At 46.3% G+C, this 20,363-nt stretch overlaps 1 protein-coding gene across 2 annotated transcripts in view; it reads right to left on the minus strand.

The window, feature by feature from the left end:
* The window catches only part of LOC126163413 (short-chain dehydrogenase/reductase family 9C member 7-like), a 159,321-nt gene that overhangs the window by 111,284 nt on the left and 27,674 nt on the right, over window positions 1-20,363 (minus strand). For both annotated transcript variants that reach the window (XM_049920175.1, XM_049920174.1), the window contains exon 2: window positions 9,799-9,962. In XM_049920175.1, the coding sequence (XP_049776132.1) occupies window positions 9,799-9,962 (164 nt within the window). The remainder of the gene's footprint in view (window positions 1-9,798; window positions 9,963-20,363) is intronic.

Here is a 20,363-nt window from a genome sequence, read left to right on the forward strand (position 1 = left end):
TAGAAGAGTCAGCTAATATACAGAGTGTATAAAAACTCGACGGAAAACCTTTAGGAATGGATTCCTGATATAGCAAGAAGAAAAAAAGTCTGTTAAACATGAACTCTAAAATGCATACCTTAAGAACTACGAGCACTTGTTCTGCAGAAGAGATGTGTTTCACAGTAGCGAAGATCATCAGTTGCTCATAGCATTTTAGAGGTGATGTCTACTAGACCTTTTTTCCTTCTTTGCCATCTGTTGTATTATTTTCTACTACTTAATGTCTCACAAAAAGACCACGAGGGTCAAATTAGAGAGCGTCGAGCAAACACTGAAGTCTACCAGCGGCAGTTATTTCCGCGAACCATTCGCGACTGGAACAGGAAAATGTGGAAGTGAGAGTGGTACACGAAGTATTCTCTGACACACACCGTAAGGTGGCTTGTAGTATATAGACGCAGGTGTAGATACAGAAATTACACTGTGAAATGAAATTGATTGTTGGACATTGAGGGAAGGTAGTGCATGTTTATAGAGGTGATGCAGCAGGCAATAATGCCCTGCTGTTGCCCCACGTGGAGTTAGTAAAGTAGGATAGAGCAGATTGTGTCAAGGTTTATAAACGTTAGAAGGCAAAGCGAGATTGGTTCCGATAGTGGGTGGACGTTACACTAATGTGGAATACAGACCTGTCAGCTAGAGTAATTTCTTACAGAGTGTGGGGCTGTTTTGCAGGCTGTGGAGGCTTAGGGTAACAATCAGCTGAAAATGTGGGGTGGAGGAAGTAGGTGGTGTAGCTTGGGGTATCAACTGGACGGATTGGAACACTGCTACACTTCAGGAGTCTTTGCAGGGGTTTGTCCTCGCACTTATGGGACTACATGGGATGGGCCTCTACGGATGTGTTAGTTGATGGAGGATTTTTAAGTGAGAACACTCTTTGTGGAGGTAATGAAATTTGCAGTGAGGAGGGTTGAGTGGGATTTTGCATTTTTTTTTGTAGAGATCATTGTATTGGTGACATACACCGGTGTACACACGTATTCCGTTTTTCAAAGCAATGGTCGCCGGCTGTTCTCCTGTTCAACAACTCTGTCGTTTCTGGTTTTACCTATGACACATCCTGAAAAGTGTCTTCAACGCACCGATCACTTTTGGCAGCGAGATCTGGCGAATACGATAGGTGCTGAAACACAGTTTAATATTTTTTGTGGGATCTAAAATTTAAAAAACCTCTCTCACACCGGCCTGATATACCTTCACTGATGAGGATAGTAAAAACATGCGTATATTAAGGGAATTTTCATTCACAAAGCAGGCTTATCACATTCACACAGTTCAATACTGTTCTATCCTGATTAAACTGAGCTTAAACTAAATTCCATAAGGCAGTGAAGCAATTTCGAAGTCTCGGTGCGACGAAAATTGTCAGTCGATCTCCTGAACACATTTGTAATAATTATTAACTTTCGGTGATCACATGGGGAAGACCGGAGATCTGCTGGTAAGACCGTGTTACCCTATTTATTTCAAGTAATAAACTGGATATCTTGAGCATACAAAAGGGCAGGTTCGTCCAGTGTAAATCAGACGTTCCCCACTGATCCCGTGCAACACAGCGTAGTAAGCAGACACTGTCAATAATAATCAGTTAAATAATACGCGAACACATTATTTTAGTTTAGTTCATGTATTAAATTCCTTCTCATACAGAATCTCATCAAGATGGCGACTATCTCAACAATACATACATATACATCCTCCTTCTTTCACGGCTAATCGGCAAGATCTCCCTCATTCTTTTCATAAGAGAAGACATAGATAGCAGAGAAGCTATTCCATGGAGTAAATGGACGCTCCAAGGAATAATAAGGCTTGAAACTACTTTGCATTGATAATCATCGTATATTAAAGTTTAAGAACCGGTAAGATAAGAAGAGATATTTCGAGATACGTACTGAGTTATATAATTTATAAAATTTCTGAAAATATCGCGGAGAGACCGCTGCAAGAGACATTACAACAGGAAAGTGATTGTCCTCTAAGACCTGCTTCACCGTTATGGCATAGTGGGCTGAGGTGTTGTGCTGATACGGAATCCACAGTGTTCCTTGCAAAAAACCGGTCTTTTCTTCGTTACATCTGCATCTATATCATAATTCGCAAACCACCTAATGGTCTGTGGCGGAGGGTACTTTCGGTATCACTATATGATCCCTCCAACCCTGTTTCACTCGCGTATAGTGCGTGGGAAGAATGACTGTGGGTAAGCCTCCGTATTGGCTCTAATTTCTAGAATTTTCTCCTCGTGGTCAATACGCGAGCTGTATATGGGGGGGGGGGGGGAAGTAATATGTTTTCCGACTGTTCCTGAAAAGTGCTGTCCCGACATTTCAATAGTAACTCTCTCCTTGATGCACAACGCCTCTCTTGTGACGTCTGCCAGTGGAGTTTGTTTGGCATCTCCTTAACGCTGTCTCGTCAGCTAAACGATCCAGGGACGAAACGGCCACTCTTCGTTGGATCTTCTCCATCTTCTCTATCAGTCAGTCCTACCTGATAGGGATCTCAGATAGATGAACAATGCTCAAGAATCGGGTGAACAAGCGCCTTATAAGCCACTTCTTTCGTACGTGAGTTACATTTCCTTAAGATTTTTCCGATGAATCTGAGTCTGGTGTCTGCTTTTCCCACTATCTGCTTTATATGGTCCTTCCACTTAAGCTCGCTCTGGATAGCTCTAGATATTTTACGGCAGACGCTGTCTACAGCTGTTAGTCATCAATAGTGTAGCTGTACAGTAGTGGATTTCTTTTCCTATGTATGCGCAATATTTATTTACGTTCAAGGTCAACTGCTAGAGCCTGCACCAGTCATCAATTCTCTGCAGTCGTTCTGCAAATTCTTACTACCTTCTGGCGTTGCTACTTTGGTATAGACAACTGCATCATCTGCAAATAGCCTTAAAGAGCATCCGACGATTTCTAATAGATCATTCATATATATTGTAAATAGCAACCGTCCTATAACACTTCCTTGTGGTACTCCGGATATTAACTTTTTGTTCCGTTAAGAGCGAACAGCTTTACGGTAGCTAGATCAAGACTTCTTTGCAGTATTTCCGAAAGGGGAGCCGGTGTCCAAACGAAACCAAATTTGAAACGTGCGTAAGTTGTCATATCTTCTTCAAGCTGTATGTCTTATATGATAATAGCATTGCTTTCTCAGGAGAATTTCACAGAAAAGCATGTGATTTAAAAACTTGGCATTAAAAAAAATCCAAATATTTGTCCCACCGTTTATTTGACTGACACAGTCCTAGAACATTTCAATGAAGCTGGGGTAGCCAATTTCTGTGGAAGGTTTCACTTATATTGATGTTTTACTTTCAGGGAAAATTATACCAAAAGCTAAAAATTTCATACTTTCGGGAAAATGTATATAAAGATTTGATATGCTCTGTTCAGCCTACATTAAAAATTAAAACTCGCCAGGTACACAGCTGTCATTGTTGCAGGTTTCTCTATTTTATTATGTTTGGAAGCCCTATCCTAAATTCTGACGTCTTTTGTCATTTATAGGACAATTTTCTCAGCTTTCCGCACCGTCGGGTGATCAATTGACAAACCCGCATTATTCATGTTCACTGCAGGTTCTATGCCCAAATCGTTCAAAACTTTCAGCCTGCTGACTGAACCACCGTTCAAGTACGACACTGCGTCCATGACACCGGTTTTTAGGGTTCCGAGACCCACAACTACCGTTTCAGGCAAGCGTTCCTTACACACAGCTATTGAAACTTTCGTTAGTATTTTGAATTCTTCAACGGATGAATTTAGCAAGCAAGTCTTTATAGATAGGTTTCATTATATCTGGTACTGACATTGGTAGGGGATGGTTGTATCTATAAATTCCACCACGTACACTTGTTCTCTGGTATTTACACCATCTACATCTCATACTACGCAAGTCACAACATGGTGTATCGCAGAGGGTAGCTTGTACCACTACGAGCCATTTCCTTTCCTGTTCCACCCTCAAACAGACCGAGGGAAGAACGACTGTATATATGCCTCAGTATGAGCCCTGATTTCTCTTATCACCGTGGACCTTAAGCGAAACGTACGTTGGTGGCAGTAGATTCATTCTGCAGTCAGCTTCAAATGCTGGTTCCCTAAATTTTCTCAACAGCGTTCCGCGAAAAGAACATATTTCCTCCAAGGATTCCAACTTGAATTCACGAAGCATCTCCGCCCCTATTGCGTGTTTTCGAACCTATCGGTAAGAAATCTAGCAGTCTGCCTCTGAATTTCTCCAATGTCTTCTTTTAATCCGCGTTGGTGGAATACCAAACATCCGAGCAGTACTAAGAATGGGATGCATCGATACTCTATACGAAGTCTCCTTTACAGATGAACCACCATGTACTACAATTCTCCCAATAAGCCGAAGTCAACCTTTGTTCTTCCCTTCTACCGTCCTTAGGTGCTCTTGCCATTTCATATCGGAAGCACAAACACAGCTGAATTGAAACAGACTGACGGACGCATTCCGTTGTTTGGGAAATGCTTTCTCTGTCCTATCAGTATACACCAAGCACACAAAAACCATACGTTTTCTTGTTCAGGAAGGCATTTTCCTCATTATCTTGATCTGCGCGCAACTACTGCCAGCACGGGCTTCTCATTCGTAGTGTGTCTGTAATCATGTAGCTTGAGGAAGCCAGTTCAGTATGATCGAAACCAACGTGTAGACACTGAAGAAATGGGAGGATCTAAAAAGCGAACTATGAAGTAAATTTTTTAGTTGTTCACGAAAACAGCAACTCTGCTGGGTACATATCGTGCATACCTATTCTCTACTTTAATGCTTCCAGTCGGGAACGACTCATTTAAAGAAAAACAGTTTTAAGAAATCCCACACTGAAACAGCTCATTCAGATATATCGGCAGTAATAAAGAACACTCCAACGGCAAAAAGTGTTGCAGTGTTTGTCAAAGGTATGGGACAGTGTCATACTGTTTCTGGCGAAGGTTTCAAACAACTAGGCCAAGAAGGTCCAGATGCACATTTTGGAGAAACCAGCGTTTCAGATGTCATGTTGCATCCCTGTATTACAAGCAGATATGCCAAAGGACAGGTTGATGCAGTTTGAAACAGATTAATGCCTTCCGTTGTTAACGAAGTTATTAATAAAACATGTGCTGCAACAGTTGATATGTGGGCTGATTCACACAATCAGGTACATTGTTTCAGCACATTTCATAAACAGATTGTTCCCTTATGAATAATGCTTTGTTTATAAAGTAATTCCAAGGTGTTAAAAAAATGAGAGTAAATACTGAAATAGAAATATAAGAGAGTATGGGTGACTGGAACATTTCGCCGGACATGTTGCGTAATTTTGTTTTTGTCTGCGACCAGAGTGCCAACATAATAAAAACACTTGCATATGATGAAAGGCGTCTTTTTGTATCAACACAGCACTCATCCAAACATTCGATGAAGTCAGCTCCTTGTAACACGATGCCCCGACGATTGTAGCAACAATAAATACTGGAAAATACATTGCACAGTACATGAAGGAAAGTGGTGTCTGCTTCTATTGGGAATCATCATTGAAAACAGTACGCTTGAGTCCTTACTCAATCAATGTAAAGAAAATTGCTACTTTAGCGACGGAAAAAAGCTCCGGCAACATGTTACAGGGATATGATAATGAATATGCAGGAATAATTGTGGATTTCTTGAAACCATTTAAAGAGGGGAGTAATGACCTAAAAGGCTAAAAGATATAGTTAGTTCTTCTTTGGTTTGACGAGTCTGCGGAGTCAAGAACAATCACTGTCAAATAACGTGAGGTGAATTATATTACTTCACTTACAAGTACTGTTTCTTTATCATAGATTTGTAATCAACTAGCGTAATTGATGTATACTAACATACATGTATTTTTTAATACGAGGTACAAGAAATCAAAAGTCGAGTCGTGACTTTTATACATAGAATGTCGTAATTATTTCCAGTCATAAAATTGCTTCCTTCCTTTGGTTGTCTTTCCGTGATGTCGGTCTACATCTGCATCTACATCTGCATCTAAACTCCGTAAGCCGCCGTACGGTAGGCTATCGTGTCGTCTTCTCGCCTGTTCCACTCACAGATAGAGCGAGGGAGAAACAACTGTCTACACTCCTGGAAATTGAAATAAGAACACCGTGAATTCATTGTCCCAGGAAGGGGAAACTTTATTGACACATTCCTGGGGTCAGATACATCACATGATCACACTGACAGAACCACAGGCACATAGACATAGGCAACAGAGCATGCACAATGTCGGCACTAGTACAGTGTATATCCACCTTTCGCAGCAATGCAGGCTGCAATTCTCCCATGGAGACGATCGTAGAGATGCTGGATGTAGTCCTGTGGAACGGCTTGCCATGCCATTTCCACCTGGCGCCTCAGTTGGACCAGCGTTCGTGCTGGACGTGCAGACCGCGTGAGACGACGCTTCATCCAGTCCCAAACATGCTCAATGGGGGACAGATCCGGAGATCTTGCTGGCCAGGGTAGTTGACTTACACCTTCTAGAGCACGTTGGGTGGCACAGGATACATGCGGACGTGCATTGTCCTGTTGGAACAGCAAGTTCCCTTGCCGGTCTAGGAATGGTAGAACGATGGGTTCGATGACGGTTTGGATGTACCGTGCGCTATTCAGTGTCCCCTCGACGATCACCAGTGGTGTACGGCCAGTGTAGGAGATCGCTCCCCACACCATGATGCCGGGTGTTGGCCCTGTGTGCCTCGGTCGTATGCAGTCCTGATTGTGGCGCTCACCTGCACGGCGCCAAACACGCATACGACCATCATTGGCACCAAGGCAGAAGCGACTCTCATCGCTGAAGACGACACGTCTCCATTCGTCCCTCCATTCACGCCTGTCGCGACACCACTGAAGGCGGGCTGCACGATGTTGGGGCGTGAGCGGAAGACGGCCTAACGGTGTGCGGGACCGTAGCCCAGCTTCATGGAGACGGTTGCGAATGGTCCTCGCCGATACCCCAGGAGCAACAGTGTCCCTAATTTGCTGGGAAGTGGCGGTGCGGTCCCCTACGGCACTGCGTAGGATCCTACGGTCTTGGCGTGCATCCGTGCGTCGCTGCGGTCCGGTCCCAGGTCGACGGGCACGTGCACCTTCCGCCGACCACTGGCGACAACATCGATGTACTGTGGAGACCTCACGCCCCACGTGTTGACCAATTCGGCGGTACGTCCACCCGGCCTCCCGCATGCCCACTATACGCCCTCGCTCAAAGTCCGTCAACTGCACATACGGTTCACGTCCACGCTGTCGCGGCATGCTACCAGTGTTAAAGACTGCGATGGAGCTCCGTATGCCACGGCAAACTGGCTGACACTGACGGCGGCGGTGCACAAATGCTGCGCAGCTAGCGCCATTCGACGGCCAGCACCGCGGTTCCTGGTGTGTCCGCTGTGCCGTGCGTGTGATCATTGCTTGTACAGCCCTCTCGCAGTGTCCGGAGCAAGTATGGTGGGTCTGACACACCGGTGTCAATGTGTTCTTTTTTCCATTTCCAGGAGTGTATATGCCTCCGTATGAGCCCTAATTTCTCGTATCTTAACCTCACGGTCCTTACACGAAATGTACGATGGCGGCAGCAGCGTCGTTGTGGAGCCAGCTCCAAATGCCGGTTCTCCGAATTTTTCGCAGCAGTGTCCCTCGAAAAAAAGTCGTCTTTCTTCCACGGATTCCCGTTTGAGTTCCCCGAGCATCTGCGTGACACTTACTTGATGTTCGAACCTACCGGTAGCAAATCCAGCAGCACACCTCTGAATTGCTTCGATGTCTTCCTTTTATCCGACCAGGAAGTGCTGTAACTTGTATAATAATTTGTGAATATAAAACACACTACTCCGGCGTGCACCTTAATGGAGTTTTGCGTTACTTGTCTCTCTGTTGTTTATTAAGACCCAGAACGAGAGACAATAACACATTCTCCGCTGCAGATGAAGTACATCTCTATATATTTTAGTGTACGTTAATTACATGTTAAAGTGGTGTAACAGACATGAAGAGGATGTGCCAGGGACGGCTGGAGTTACCAGACGAAGCATCTAGTTAGCGGTACTTAATTATTAACAAATTGGCACAGCTAATTACAGCCAGACAGCGTCAGTTATCTGCTGTTGATCTACATCAATATCTACATTTATACTCCGCAAGCCAGCAAACGGTGTGTGGCGGACGGCACCTTAGGTGAAACTGTCATTACCTCCCTTTCCTGTTCGCGGGAAGAACGACTGCCGGAAAGCCTCCGTGCGCGCTCGAATCTCTCTATTTCACATTTGTGATCTCTGGAGGTATAAGTAGGCGGAAGCAATATATTCGATACCTCGTCCAGAAACGCACCCTCTCGAAACCTCGACAGCAAGCTACACCGCGATGCAGAGCGCCTCTCTTGCAGAGTCTGCCACTTGAGTTTGCTAAACATCTCCGTAACGCTATCACGCCTACCAAGCAACCCTGTGACGAAACACGCCGCTCTTCTTTGGATCTTCTCTATCCCCTCCGTCGACCCGATCTGGTACGGATCCCACACTGATGAGCAGTACTCAAGTATAGGTCGAACGAGTGTTTTGTAAGCCACCCCCTTTGTTGATGGACTACATTTTCTAAGGACTCTCGCAATGAATCTCAACCTGGCACTCGCCTTACCAACAATTAATTTTATGCGATCATTCCACTTCAAATCGTTGCGTACGCATAATCCCAGATATTTTACAGAAGTAACTGCTACCAGTGTTTGTTCCGCTATCATATAATCATACAATAAAGGATCCTTCTTTCTATGTATTCACAATACATTACATTTGTGTATGTTAAGGGTCAGTTGCCACTCCCTGCACCAAGTGCCTATCCGCTGCAGATCTTCCTGCATTTCGCTACAATTTTCTAATGCTGCAACTTCTCTGTATACTGCAGCATTATCCGCGAAAAGCCGCATGGAACTTCAGACCCTATCTAGTAGGTCATTTATATATATTGTGGAAAGCAATGGTCCCATAACACTCCCCTGTGGCACGCCAGAGGTTACTTTAACGTCTGTAGACGTCTCTCCATTGAGAACAACATGCTGTGTTCTGTTTGCTAAAAACTCTTCAATCCAGCCACACAGCTGGTCTGATATTCCGTAGGCCCTTACAGCAACTATAAATTTTATTGAAGTGAAAAGTGTGAATAGTTACAGCTGTAAATGTATAATGTTCTTTGTATTTTCTTATTAGGTTTAAGGGATAGCATTTGTTTAGTGTGTGCGTAAGTTCCTGTTATTGACAAATAGGATTAATCTTCCGTTGCAAATGAGTCGTTTATCTGTGCTTCATACATGTTGTATGAAGTTAAGTGTGTCAAGTAAGCGTCCTTGCAAACGTTAGTTTCGTGTTAAGAAAAAGAGGGGTAGGGAGAGAACGGAAAAAGAAAGAGAGAGAGGAAGGAAAGAGAGACGTGTCTGGTTTGTGCCGTGCAGCGAGGCGAGATGATGTTAGAGGTCAGCTGTGACGTCATGCTCGGTTATTCATGTCTCTGGAGTCCGGACATCAGATCTGGAGCGAATTCGTGGCCGAGTAGGGTGATGTGATGCCAGACGCAAGTTGCTCGGTTCCCCCTCTAGCAGGCGAGCCGCAGCCAGTCAGACACACAGCGCTGGAACACTCTGCACTAGACCACCGTGCCCGACGCACGTGTTGCCCGCGCCTTGAGGCGAAAGCTGTCGTTTGCGAGGCGACTCACCCGTGATGAGCACGACCCGCTGGTGCAGGCGGTCGACCAGACGCAGCGGGTGCAGGAGGTCGAGGGCGACGGTGAGCAGCCAGGCGGCCAGCCCCAGCAGCGCGGCGGCGCCCACCAGCTGGCAAGACCACGACCAGCACCACCATGCCGCCTCGCACGCCCCGCTGCAACACGCCAGTCTCCGTCAGCTAACCACCTGTTTGGCTCGCAGGCCTACATTCGGTGTTCAGACAGCCTAGAAGTGGGGTTTGTTCATTGTGGCCTTCTCACCCACTCTACGCCTCATACGAAACTCTTCTAGTTTCTTTTCGTATGTCGTCATACACTGCTAGCCATTGAAACTGCAACACCACGAAGGACAGCAAGGAACAGAATTTTATTTACCATTTCTGTTCAGAATGGTTCAAATGGCTCTGACCACTATGGGACTTAACTTCTGAGGTCATCAGTCCCCTAGAACTTAGAACTATTTAAACCTAACTAACCTAAGGACATCACACACGTCCATGCCGAGGCAGAATTCGAACCTGCGACCGTAGCCGTCGCGCGGTTCCAGACAGTAGCGCCAAGGCCGGCCTACCGTTGCTGTACAGTAAGATCTGATTGCTGTTCATTTTATTTGGTATTAACTTCAGCCCCCACTATTATTGTACACTGCCAGAAACGAATGCACCCTTCTCAAAGACGAGGTTATTTTGTTGATAACTGATGTGCCGGGTAGTTCATGATCGCAGCAGAAGATGATACCAAATTCAGACCAAATAAAACTACCATGTCAGAGAGAAGGGTTTCAGAAGCCGCATCAAAACATTGTGTACTTCCCCTCCCAACTCCCTCCCCCACCCCTCCCGTGTATTCTCACGTGCAAATAACCATCAAGATGCCGAATGGCATCCTGCGACAGTGTCCTAAGCATCAATTCAGCAAAGATTCTTGCAGGCTGTCGAGAACGAGTAAGCATCCGCTTCGCCATATGCCACACGTGTTCGGTTGGTGAGACTTGTGGTTCTCTCGTGTGCCGGGCCAGTTCTTTTACTCCACGTAGAGCACTGTACAGGATGGCGGGTATGGGCAGGCGGTGGGCGTTTTGGAATAATAGTGTAATTTTTAGAGAAAGACCATTTATTGGCTAAAGCATGTTGAAAGGGGATACATAGGCCTAGGGAGGTGAGGGTGAGCCAGAGCTTCTAATTTGGCGAACACTGTTCGCGAAGCTACCGAAAGTTGTTGTCTGCCAAAACTAAGTCCACAGTGCCGCAGCGCCGGGAGAAGCGGGAGATGTTCAATGCTACAGGGCGCGCATCAACTCGCAGGTGAGTATAAGAATACAAGAGAGCGAGCCCGGCGACGGGCGGCCGGGTATGTTCGACGCACCACGCGGCTTCCTCCGCCCTGATTGGTCAGGACCGAGCAAACCGTGCGTGCGGCATGGAACTTTCCAGAGCGTTGCCTGCTAAGCGACGCCTGGGGCGGCATTACCTCGTCAGCACATGAGAGAGGCGCGTGAACAAGGTGCCCTTCATCGGTGCTGACTTCCTGTTACTAGACCGTGGGATGAAAGAATTTACAGGCAGCTAACACTGCCGGCCGTGGCTTGGCCGCAAAGGAAAAATGAAGTTACTGGTTGGAGGCTCATATAATAAAGTAAAATCTCCTACTGTCTGGCTCATCCTTTACATTCCTCCCCCTTCCGTGGGAGCGGAGAACGTATGTGAATTCGCTTAATGTAATTAGCATTTAAATGTAAACAAATTTAGCTTACAAAACAAAGTAAACATTACTTGATTAAGAATGCCCCTCACGGAAGACGGCAGGGGTCTTAACCTATGGGAGGGTGTAGAGACTCTGAAGACCTCCTAGGGATCGTAAAGGAACTTACACATGTCAACAATATTTGTGTATACAAAAATCATCATAAAACATCAAAACATCATAAAATATCAAAACATCATAAAACATCAAAACATCAGAAAATATCAAAACAAAATTAGAAGAAAACATAGCAGTGTGAATTAGATAAACATGTCAAGTGTTCTTGTTGCTAAGTTGAAGTAAAAATGTCTTTTTTTTTTTGCTTTTGTTAAAATAACTTGAAAATGTAAAGATATCACCACTGGTGAGCCACTGCGGGGGCGAGTGGCCGAGGCGGCGTTGCGTGGTGTTGTCCTCAGCGGGCAGCGCGCAGGCTGCTTGCAGGAAGGGGGCGTGGCCGTGGCCACTGGAACTCAGCGCAGGGGGGTATGAGGGGAGGTCCACACGTTTCAAAACACAGTTGAAAAGGGAGTTATTACTAAGGGAACACTTCACTACACTACACTAGTTTCTCCAGATTAGTCGACATCTCAGTTTCACTCTTAAAACTAAGGGAGGGCACATGCCTGATAGGTTCTTGTTTTCTCTTTATTGTTGAGTTTAGTTTGTGGCTGTTTACCATTCATTTAAGTGCCAACAGGCGAACGTAAGAAATTTGTCCTTTTTCTTGTTTTAGCAAGTCATCAATAGACGATAGGAGGTGAACATTTGATATGTTAGACGAAGCTTTTAAGTTAGCTGACAAGGGAATCATGAATGGGCTTTCAGGTATAAAAAACATAATTAAAGGGGGCGCGAATAATACGTGAGTAAGCCGTAGTGGCATGAAAGGTTATAAGTGGTGTTCCAACAGGAACCGTTTGCTGAAGATCTGCGCGGAGGCTACGTCAGAGTGGCAGCTGACTGCAAGGCCGAATCTTCGCGCTACGTAAGAACCGCACGCGGCAGATAACTTCCAAGGCCAGCGCCGCGTCAGAGTTGCACGCGGCAGCTGAGAAGCGAAGCCTACGCGGCTACAACTGTCAAATGTCGCACGCAGCGAGCACGTGCGCGGCTGAGGAAGGAAGCCTCAGGTTTAAGAGCGAGAGAGAGAGAGAGAGAGAGAGAGAGAGAGAGAGAGAGAGAGACGAAGCTTACCGACGCTGTTCACTGCGCTGTCTGTATTTTACACAAAGTCCACATGTTCTTGGGCTCCTGCGCCCGATGAGCGTATTTATCTGCTTCGAAGTGAGAGTTGATGAATACAAATCTCACAAAAAGGGGTACACGAGCGACGGAACGGGATACCCCCGCAGGGGCACCTGCCTCGCAAGACCCGCTCGAGGCCATAAATGCGCAAATGCGCCAGTTATTCGCACAAAATCAGGAGCTACTTGAGCAAAACCGCGTCTTGAAACAGACTCTGGAAGCTAGTGCGCGAACTTCCATACCTGTGGCTAGCTCCACCCCTGTAACAAATGCTCAAACCGAGGCAACTAACACTAATTCTGTCTCTAATACAAACGCAACAATTTCAGCTAACATGGCGACTGTAAGCAATTTTCCTGCGGCTGATTTCATCCCCACGTTTTCTGGGTAGTCCCACGAAAATGTGGCAATGTTTTTGCAAAATATTCGTGATGTGGGTCGCACGTGTGCCTGGCCGGATGATCTATTGGTCAATGTAGCCAGACTAAAGTTGACAGGGGAAGCCCGAATATTTATAGAAACGGTGGACGAATTGCGTGACACGCACGAATTTGAAGTATTGGCCCGCGGATTGACTACGCGTTATTCCGATGCCAGAGGTACCGGATATTACAGAGACCAATTATCAACCCTTAGGCAGAAGCCTAATGATGATTTTGATGCCTTTGCAGATCGCATACGAGCAGTATCTTGTCGTACCTATAAGCTAGGCGAAAATGCCAGTGAAAACAGAATTTTGCGCTCAGAAGCGGAAGCGCGTGCAATTGATGCATTTGTTCGCGGTATTGACCCCCGCATCGGAGGAGAAGTCAAAGCAGCCTCCCCCACTTCTCTGTTTGAAGCTGTTCGTTTGGCAATGTTACGCGAAGAGGTATTGCGTTTTTGCGCTGCCGCACCGCGCCCATCGGACCCAGTACCGGTCCCAGCAAAAGAAATATTTTGTCAGCGTTGCGGGAAGTCCAACCATACGGCAATGCGCTGTCGCGCGCCGTATTGCACTGTTTGCCAGACAGTAGGTCATGCTAATAATGTTTGCCCCACGAAGTCACCATTTTCCATCAGATGCGCGGCCACCGCCGCAACGCGGGGTCGAATCAGGGAAACGCTTGGGGGGCAGGTTCCGCCACCCACCCGCGCCCCCGACAAAAATAACACATCCGGTTATGACCGAAAAATGTAAAGAGGTGGAACACGTTAGTCTAGATGGCGTACTCGGGAACAAATTAGTTAGAATTTTAGTTGATACTGGTGCTCAAGTTAGTGTACTGTTTGTGGAGAAAAAGGATCGAAGGGTGTTACAGCCACCCCGGTACCATATCAGTGGCCTCGGAGAGGAAGTAATTGTCCCTGCAGGTTCGTGTGTAGTGAATCTGCAAATAGACGAGGCTAAATACAGTCAGAGGATGGAAGTAGTAAGGCTAAAGAAGGGTGAATTTGACATCATACTAGGGAATGACTTCCTGCACCGTTACCAGGGGATAGTGGATTATCGAACGCGAACTGTGCAGTTCGGCGAATCAATTCACCGATTTGGCAGTGCGCACCCCCGTCAGACGCGAGGGAGCTGCGAAAGGCGCCGTTCACAGTCTCCCATAAAACCGCAGACGTGGGCGATAAAAACCACTGACCCTGTGAGGATAAAAGGCGGAAGTGGAAAGATTCTCTGGATAGATGTCAAAAATCAAGAACAGCCTAAGACAGACATTCTGGTTGACCCGCTCACCCAGAATGATGTTTTAGATCGTCAGTCAGTGCATATAAAGAGAAGTATCTGCCGACCGGAGAGGAGACAGAAGGGTTTTGCGATACCAGTAAGTATAGATAATTTTGGTGTAGATGTTGTGATACCGAAGGGTACTATTGTTGCCAGTGGTCAGGAAATTTTTGAGGAAATAAGAGGAGCTGAGAAGCAGCGAGATAAAGATGAGAAAGGAATGAGAGGAAAGAAATGTTCAGTTAGAGAAGTGCGATATGTCGCGTCGACGATAAGGAGTCAGTTAGCAGAGAAGTTAGGTCATTTAAACAGTGAGGAGGAAAGGATGTTGCAGCCAGTATTAGAGGAATTTTCGTGGTTGTTTGAAGAGAGGCAGTTTCTACCGGCTACGGATTTGGTTCAGCACGAAATTCCGACCGGAGAAGCTTGGCCAATTGCGCAAAAACCTTACCGTATACCATATCATTTGCAGTCTGTAGTTGAAGATACGGTTCAGCAGCAATTAGCTGCAGGAATCATACAACCCTCCTCGAGTGCGTGGGCGTCTCCCGTGGTCGTTGTTCCAAAGAAATCAGTAAATGGGGAGAAAGCCTATCGCCTATGTGTCGATATGCGGGCAGTAAATCGGGTAACGACACCAGACACATATCCGTTGCCGCGCATTGATGAAACATTGGACCGATTGGGCAACTGTAAGTATTTTATCACCCTTGATTTGCGTTCTGGGTACCATCAAATCCCTGTTGCACCCCAGGACCGCCTTAAAACTGCTTTTGTTGTACCTACAGGATTGTATGAATTTGTAAGGATGCCATTTGGATTGAGAAACGCCCCTGCCACTTTTCAAAGATTTGTAGACTTGCTGCTGCATGGGTTGAAACCTACAACATGCTTGGTGTATTTAGATGACATTATTATCTTTTCTAAAACGATAGAAGAACATGCAGAAAGACTGAGGGATGTTTTGCAAAGGTTAAAAGGAGCTCATTTGAGTGTAAAACTAGAAAAGTGTGCTTTCGCCCAGTCACAAGTACAATATTTAGGTCATATAATAAGTGGAGAAGGTGTCAAACCGGACCCCCGTTTGACCACCGCAGTAAAGGAATTTCCAACGCCGACAAATGTCAAGGAACTACAGTCATTTTTAGGCCTTGCAAACTACTACAGACGTTTTGTGAATAATTATGCTACCCTTGCTAAGCCCCTGACTAATTTATTAAAAAAAGGAGTTAGTTTTATTTGGACCAAAGAATGTGATAAAGCTATGCAACAAATTCAACATGTTTTAACTAGAGCCCCTGTACTAGCGTACCCGGATTTTGAAAAACCATTCATACTGTCAGTGGACGCCTCAGATTATGCTGTAGGAGCCATCCTGTCACAAGAGATAGATGGCGAAGAACGACCAATTGGTTATGCGTCTCGACAGCTTAATAAAGCAGAGTCAAATTGCAGCACAACTGAGAAGGAACTTCTAGCACTCATGTTTGGTGTAACGTATTTCCTATGTTATTTGTATGGGAGAAAATTCACTGTCATCACTGATCACGCCGCGTTACAGTGGATGTTGAGATTAAAGGACCCCAGTAGTAGGCTAACTCGTTGGGCTTTGAAATTGGGCGAATTTGAGTATGAGGTGAAACACAAAGCGGGCAAGTTACATCAGAACGCCGACGCATTAAGCCGAAAATTCAGAGTGATCGTAGCTAATGACGTTTCTACTGAAGAATTAAGGGAGGCACAGCAAAGAGACGTCGAATGTCAGAAATATGTGGCTTTGCCTGAATTTTCCGTTGAAGATGGAATTTTATATCGAAATACCCATTTGGGTAAACTGGCAGTAATCCCGAAAGACTTACGTTCCAAGATTGTCGCACAGTGTCACGATAGCCTGCAGGCATGTCGTAACGGCCTTCGCGCCACAAATTGCCGAAAAGCCGCCCGTTATTTCTGGGCAGGGATACGGAAAGACGTGCAAAAGTATATACAAAATTGTCTACCTTGCGTTAAGAGGTCATTGCCACCTAGAACGAAAGTGCCTTTACAGCAGGTACCAGAAGCCACTTATCCCTGGGCAGTAGTAGCAGCAGATATTGTCGGTCCTTTCCCTGTGAGCCCCCACAATAATCGGCATATTCTGTCCCTTATAGATAATTTCTCTAGGTTCTTGATTCTCATTCCTATACCAGATATAACCGCTGAAACAGTAGCGCGTACTTTTGTCACCCATTTGGTGTTACCATACGGAAGTCCTGAAGCTGTACTCACAGACCAAGGTACGAATTTCATGTCTGCAGTGTTTACCGAAGTTTGTCGGTTATTGCGAATTAAAAAGTGGCGAACGACGCCGTTCCACCCAAAAGCGAACGGTCGCCTGGAGCGAGTCCACCGCACCGTTATGCGTATGCTGTCTTACTATGTTAATAAACATCATTCTGACTGGGACAAGTATGTTCAATACGTTACGTCAGCATATAACAGCCGTGTCCATGAAGCTACAGGGTACTCACCTTATGAAGCAGTATATGGCCGCCCTATGAATTCGCCTTTTCAAATTGACAAACTGCCCCCTGGAATTAAATCCAAAGATGTGAAAGGTCTAGCTCGACGTCTAAAAGCCATTTGGAAAAAAGTAAGAGGGAATAATGCCCGAGCCACCGCCCAACAGTTAAAGAGAAGTAATCAAAAAGCAAAAATGCCTGAGTACAAGGTAGCAGACCTAGTTATGTTGAGCAATCAGGTAGTTAAAAAGGGAAGAACAAAAAAGTTTACACCTACTTATGAAGGACCGTACCGTATCATCCGGCTTACTTCACCAGTAAATGCGGAAATTCAGTTAGCGGGACGCTCAGTGATCGTTCATTTTGACAGATTGAAACTGTATAAAGGACCCGAGCCACCCCCACCTGACAGTGAAACCGGGCCTATTGCGCCAGTAGTTCCACCCAAAAAAGCAAGAAAGAAGGTAATACAACCGCCTAGACAGCAACGTAGATATGCTCTAAGGTCAAACCCCTATGATTTGCGTTCCAGAGAGTAGATCTGAGATGGTATGTAAACAGTTGGAAAAGTACTGCATGCAGCAAGAGAATTAATTGACGGAAAACACCGTAGTTGCTATACATTTAATTAAATTGTGCATGTTAATTATAAATGGACATAAGAATTGGCAACCATTGGTAATAGAATTTATGATGTCACGTGTTAATGGAAGTGATTGAAGTTATGTAATCATTTTGTCTTGTCATTTAACGTCTCCAGTAATGTTATCGTAGCAGTGGAGAATTAAAACCACAAACATTCTTTAATCATGGAATTAAGGGGAAAGTTGTCCTTTTCAACAGAACACTTAAAGAAAGAATCAGTTAATCTAGAATATATCAAAGGGATTCACATTTCACCTGTTAATTTAGTGAATAGTGCACGACCACAGGTATTAAAGCTTGACCATAAAAACATGATAGTAACACGCCTTCGTAACTACCAGTAGATCAATGACTACATACTGCCGTCTACCTGTCCTTGGAAATACGCCCTCACACAACGATAATAACATGAATAAATACGTCCAAGTTAAACAACCAATATGTTACTCTAAAGTAAAAGGAGTCTTCCTCAAGTGCTGTTTTATTGTTTCCATGATGCGATGTTGAACAGACAACAAGGTAAGTTTTTTTGGTACCACGTATTTCTGTATATCAAATACCATGGAAGGAGTCGCGTAAATACCGCCGCTGTTGTCTACAGCTGTTCACATGCGCCGAGCCCCGCCCCTCCCTGTCAGCTGGTGACGCGGCCCCCCTTCGCTTTCCTTTCCTTCCCACCCCGCCATACAGCCTGCAGAGAGAGAGAGCGGCCACTGCAGTTCCCCCTTCCCCACCCACCCCCTCTGTCTTTGGTGCGTGCAGCATCTGCACCTCTCCCCTCGCCCCTCCTCGCCACCCTACCAACGCCCTGCAGGCCACGTGCCTCAGCCGCGCTGCAGATTCGTACATTCGTACGTTGCAGTTTAAACAGCAAACCTAAAGGGATGGTTATAGAAATAAATTCACCAGCTAAATATTGCCCTACAGATTTTATTAGTCTGATCTAAGGACGGGAATCTATTTGTGTTGTCTATCTGTGTTTTCAGTAAGGAACAAAATCGTAAGAGAGAACTTTTTCCTGGTACGCATTGTCTAAACCATCAGGATTAGTAAACGTTGGAATTTCAGATCGATCTCCGGCTATGTTGTATCACCACCACGGCTAATAAACGGATCTACACTCCTGGAAATGGAAAAAAGAACACATTGACACCGGTGTGTCAGACCCACCATACTTGCTCCGGACACTGCGAGAGGGCTGTACAAGCAACGATCACACGCACGGCACAGCGGACACACCAGGAACCGCGGTGTTGGCCGTCGAATGGCGCTAGCTCCGCAGCATTTGTGCACCGCCGCCGTCAGTGTCAGCCAGTTTGCCGTGGCATACGGAGCTCCATCGCAGTCTTTAACACTGGTAGCATGCCGCGACAGCGTGGACGTGAACCGTATGTGCAGTTGACGGACTTTGAGCGAGGGTGTATAGTGGGCATGCGGGAGGCCGGGTGGACGTACCGCCGAATTGCTCAGCACGTGGGGCGTGAGGTCTCCACAGTACATCGAAGTTGTCGCCAGTGGTCGGCGGAAGGTGCACGTGCCCGTCGACCTGGGACCGGACCGCAGCGACGCACGGATGCACGCCAAGACCGTAGGATCCTACGCAGTGCCGTAGGGGACCGCACCGCCACTTCCCAGCAAATTAGGGACACTGTTGCTCCTGGGGTATCGGCGAGGACCATTCGCAACCGTCTCCATGAAGCTGGGCTACGGTCCCGCACACCGTTAGGCCGTCTTCCGCTCACGCCCCAACATCGTGCAGCCCGCCTCCAGTGGTGTCGCGACAGGCGTGAATGGAGGGACGAATGGAGACGTGTCGTCTTCAGCGATGAGAGTCGCTTCTGCCTTGGTGCCAATGATGGCCGTATGCGTGTTTGGCGCCGTGCAGGTGAGCGCCACAATCAGGACTACATACGACCGAGGCACACAGGGCCAACACCCGGCATCATGGTGTGGGGAGCGATCTCCTACACTGGCCGTACACCACTGGTGATCGTCGAGGGGACACTGAATAGTGCACGGTACATCCAAACCGTCATCGAACCCATCGTTCTACCATTCCTAGACCGGCAAGGGAACTTGCTGTTCCAACAGGACAATGCACGTCCGCATGTATCCCGTGCCACCCAACGTGCTCTAGAAGGTGTAAGTCAACTACCCTGGCCAGCAAGATCTCCGGATCTGTCCCCCATTGAGCATGTCTGGGACTGGATGAAGCGTCGTCTCACGCGGTCTGCACGTCCAGCACGAACGCTGGTCCAACTGAGGCGCCAGGTGGAAATGGCATGGCAAGCCGTTCCACAGGACTACATCCAGCATCTCTACGATCGTCTCCATGGGAGAATAGCAGCCTGCATTGCTGCGAAAGGTGGATATACACTGTACTAGTGCCGACATTGTGCATGCTCTGTTGCCTGTGTCTATGTGCCTGTGGTTCTGTCAGTGTGATCATGTGATGTATCTGACCCCAGGAATGTGTCAATAAAGTTTCCCCTTCCTGGGACAATGAATTCACGGTGTTCTTATTTCAATTTCCAGGAGTGTATATGGCGTCAAGAAAGCCGGCACTTGTCGCTATATTTGTCCTGTAAACGACCGCTGTGTGGGAAACGCGTTAGCCAAGGAGTTGGGTTTGGAATGCCATCGCAAAATACAGTTTATCTAGAAGCCTGAAACCTGCCAGTTACCTAAATTTTAGAAGAACAGAG

The sequence above is a fragment of the Schistocerca cancellata genome, chromosome 1 (genome assembly GCF_023864275.1).
Source record: "Schistocerca cancellata isolate TAMUIC-IGC-003103 chromosome 1, iqSchCanc2.1, whole genome shotgun sequence".
Taxonomy (NCBI): Eukaryota; Metazoa; Arthropoda; class Insecta; order Orthoptera; family Acrididae; genus Schistocerca; species Schistocerca cancellata.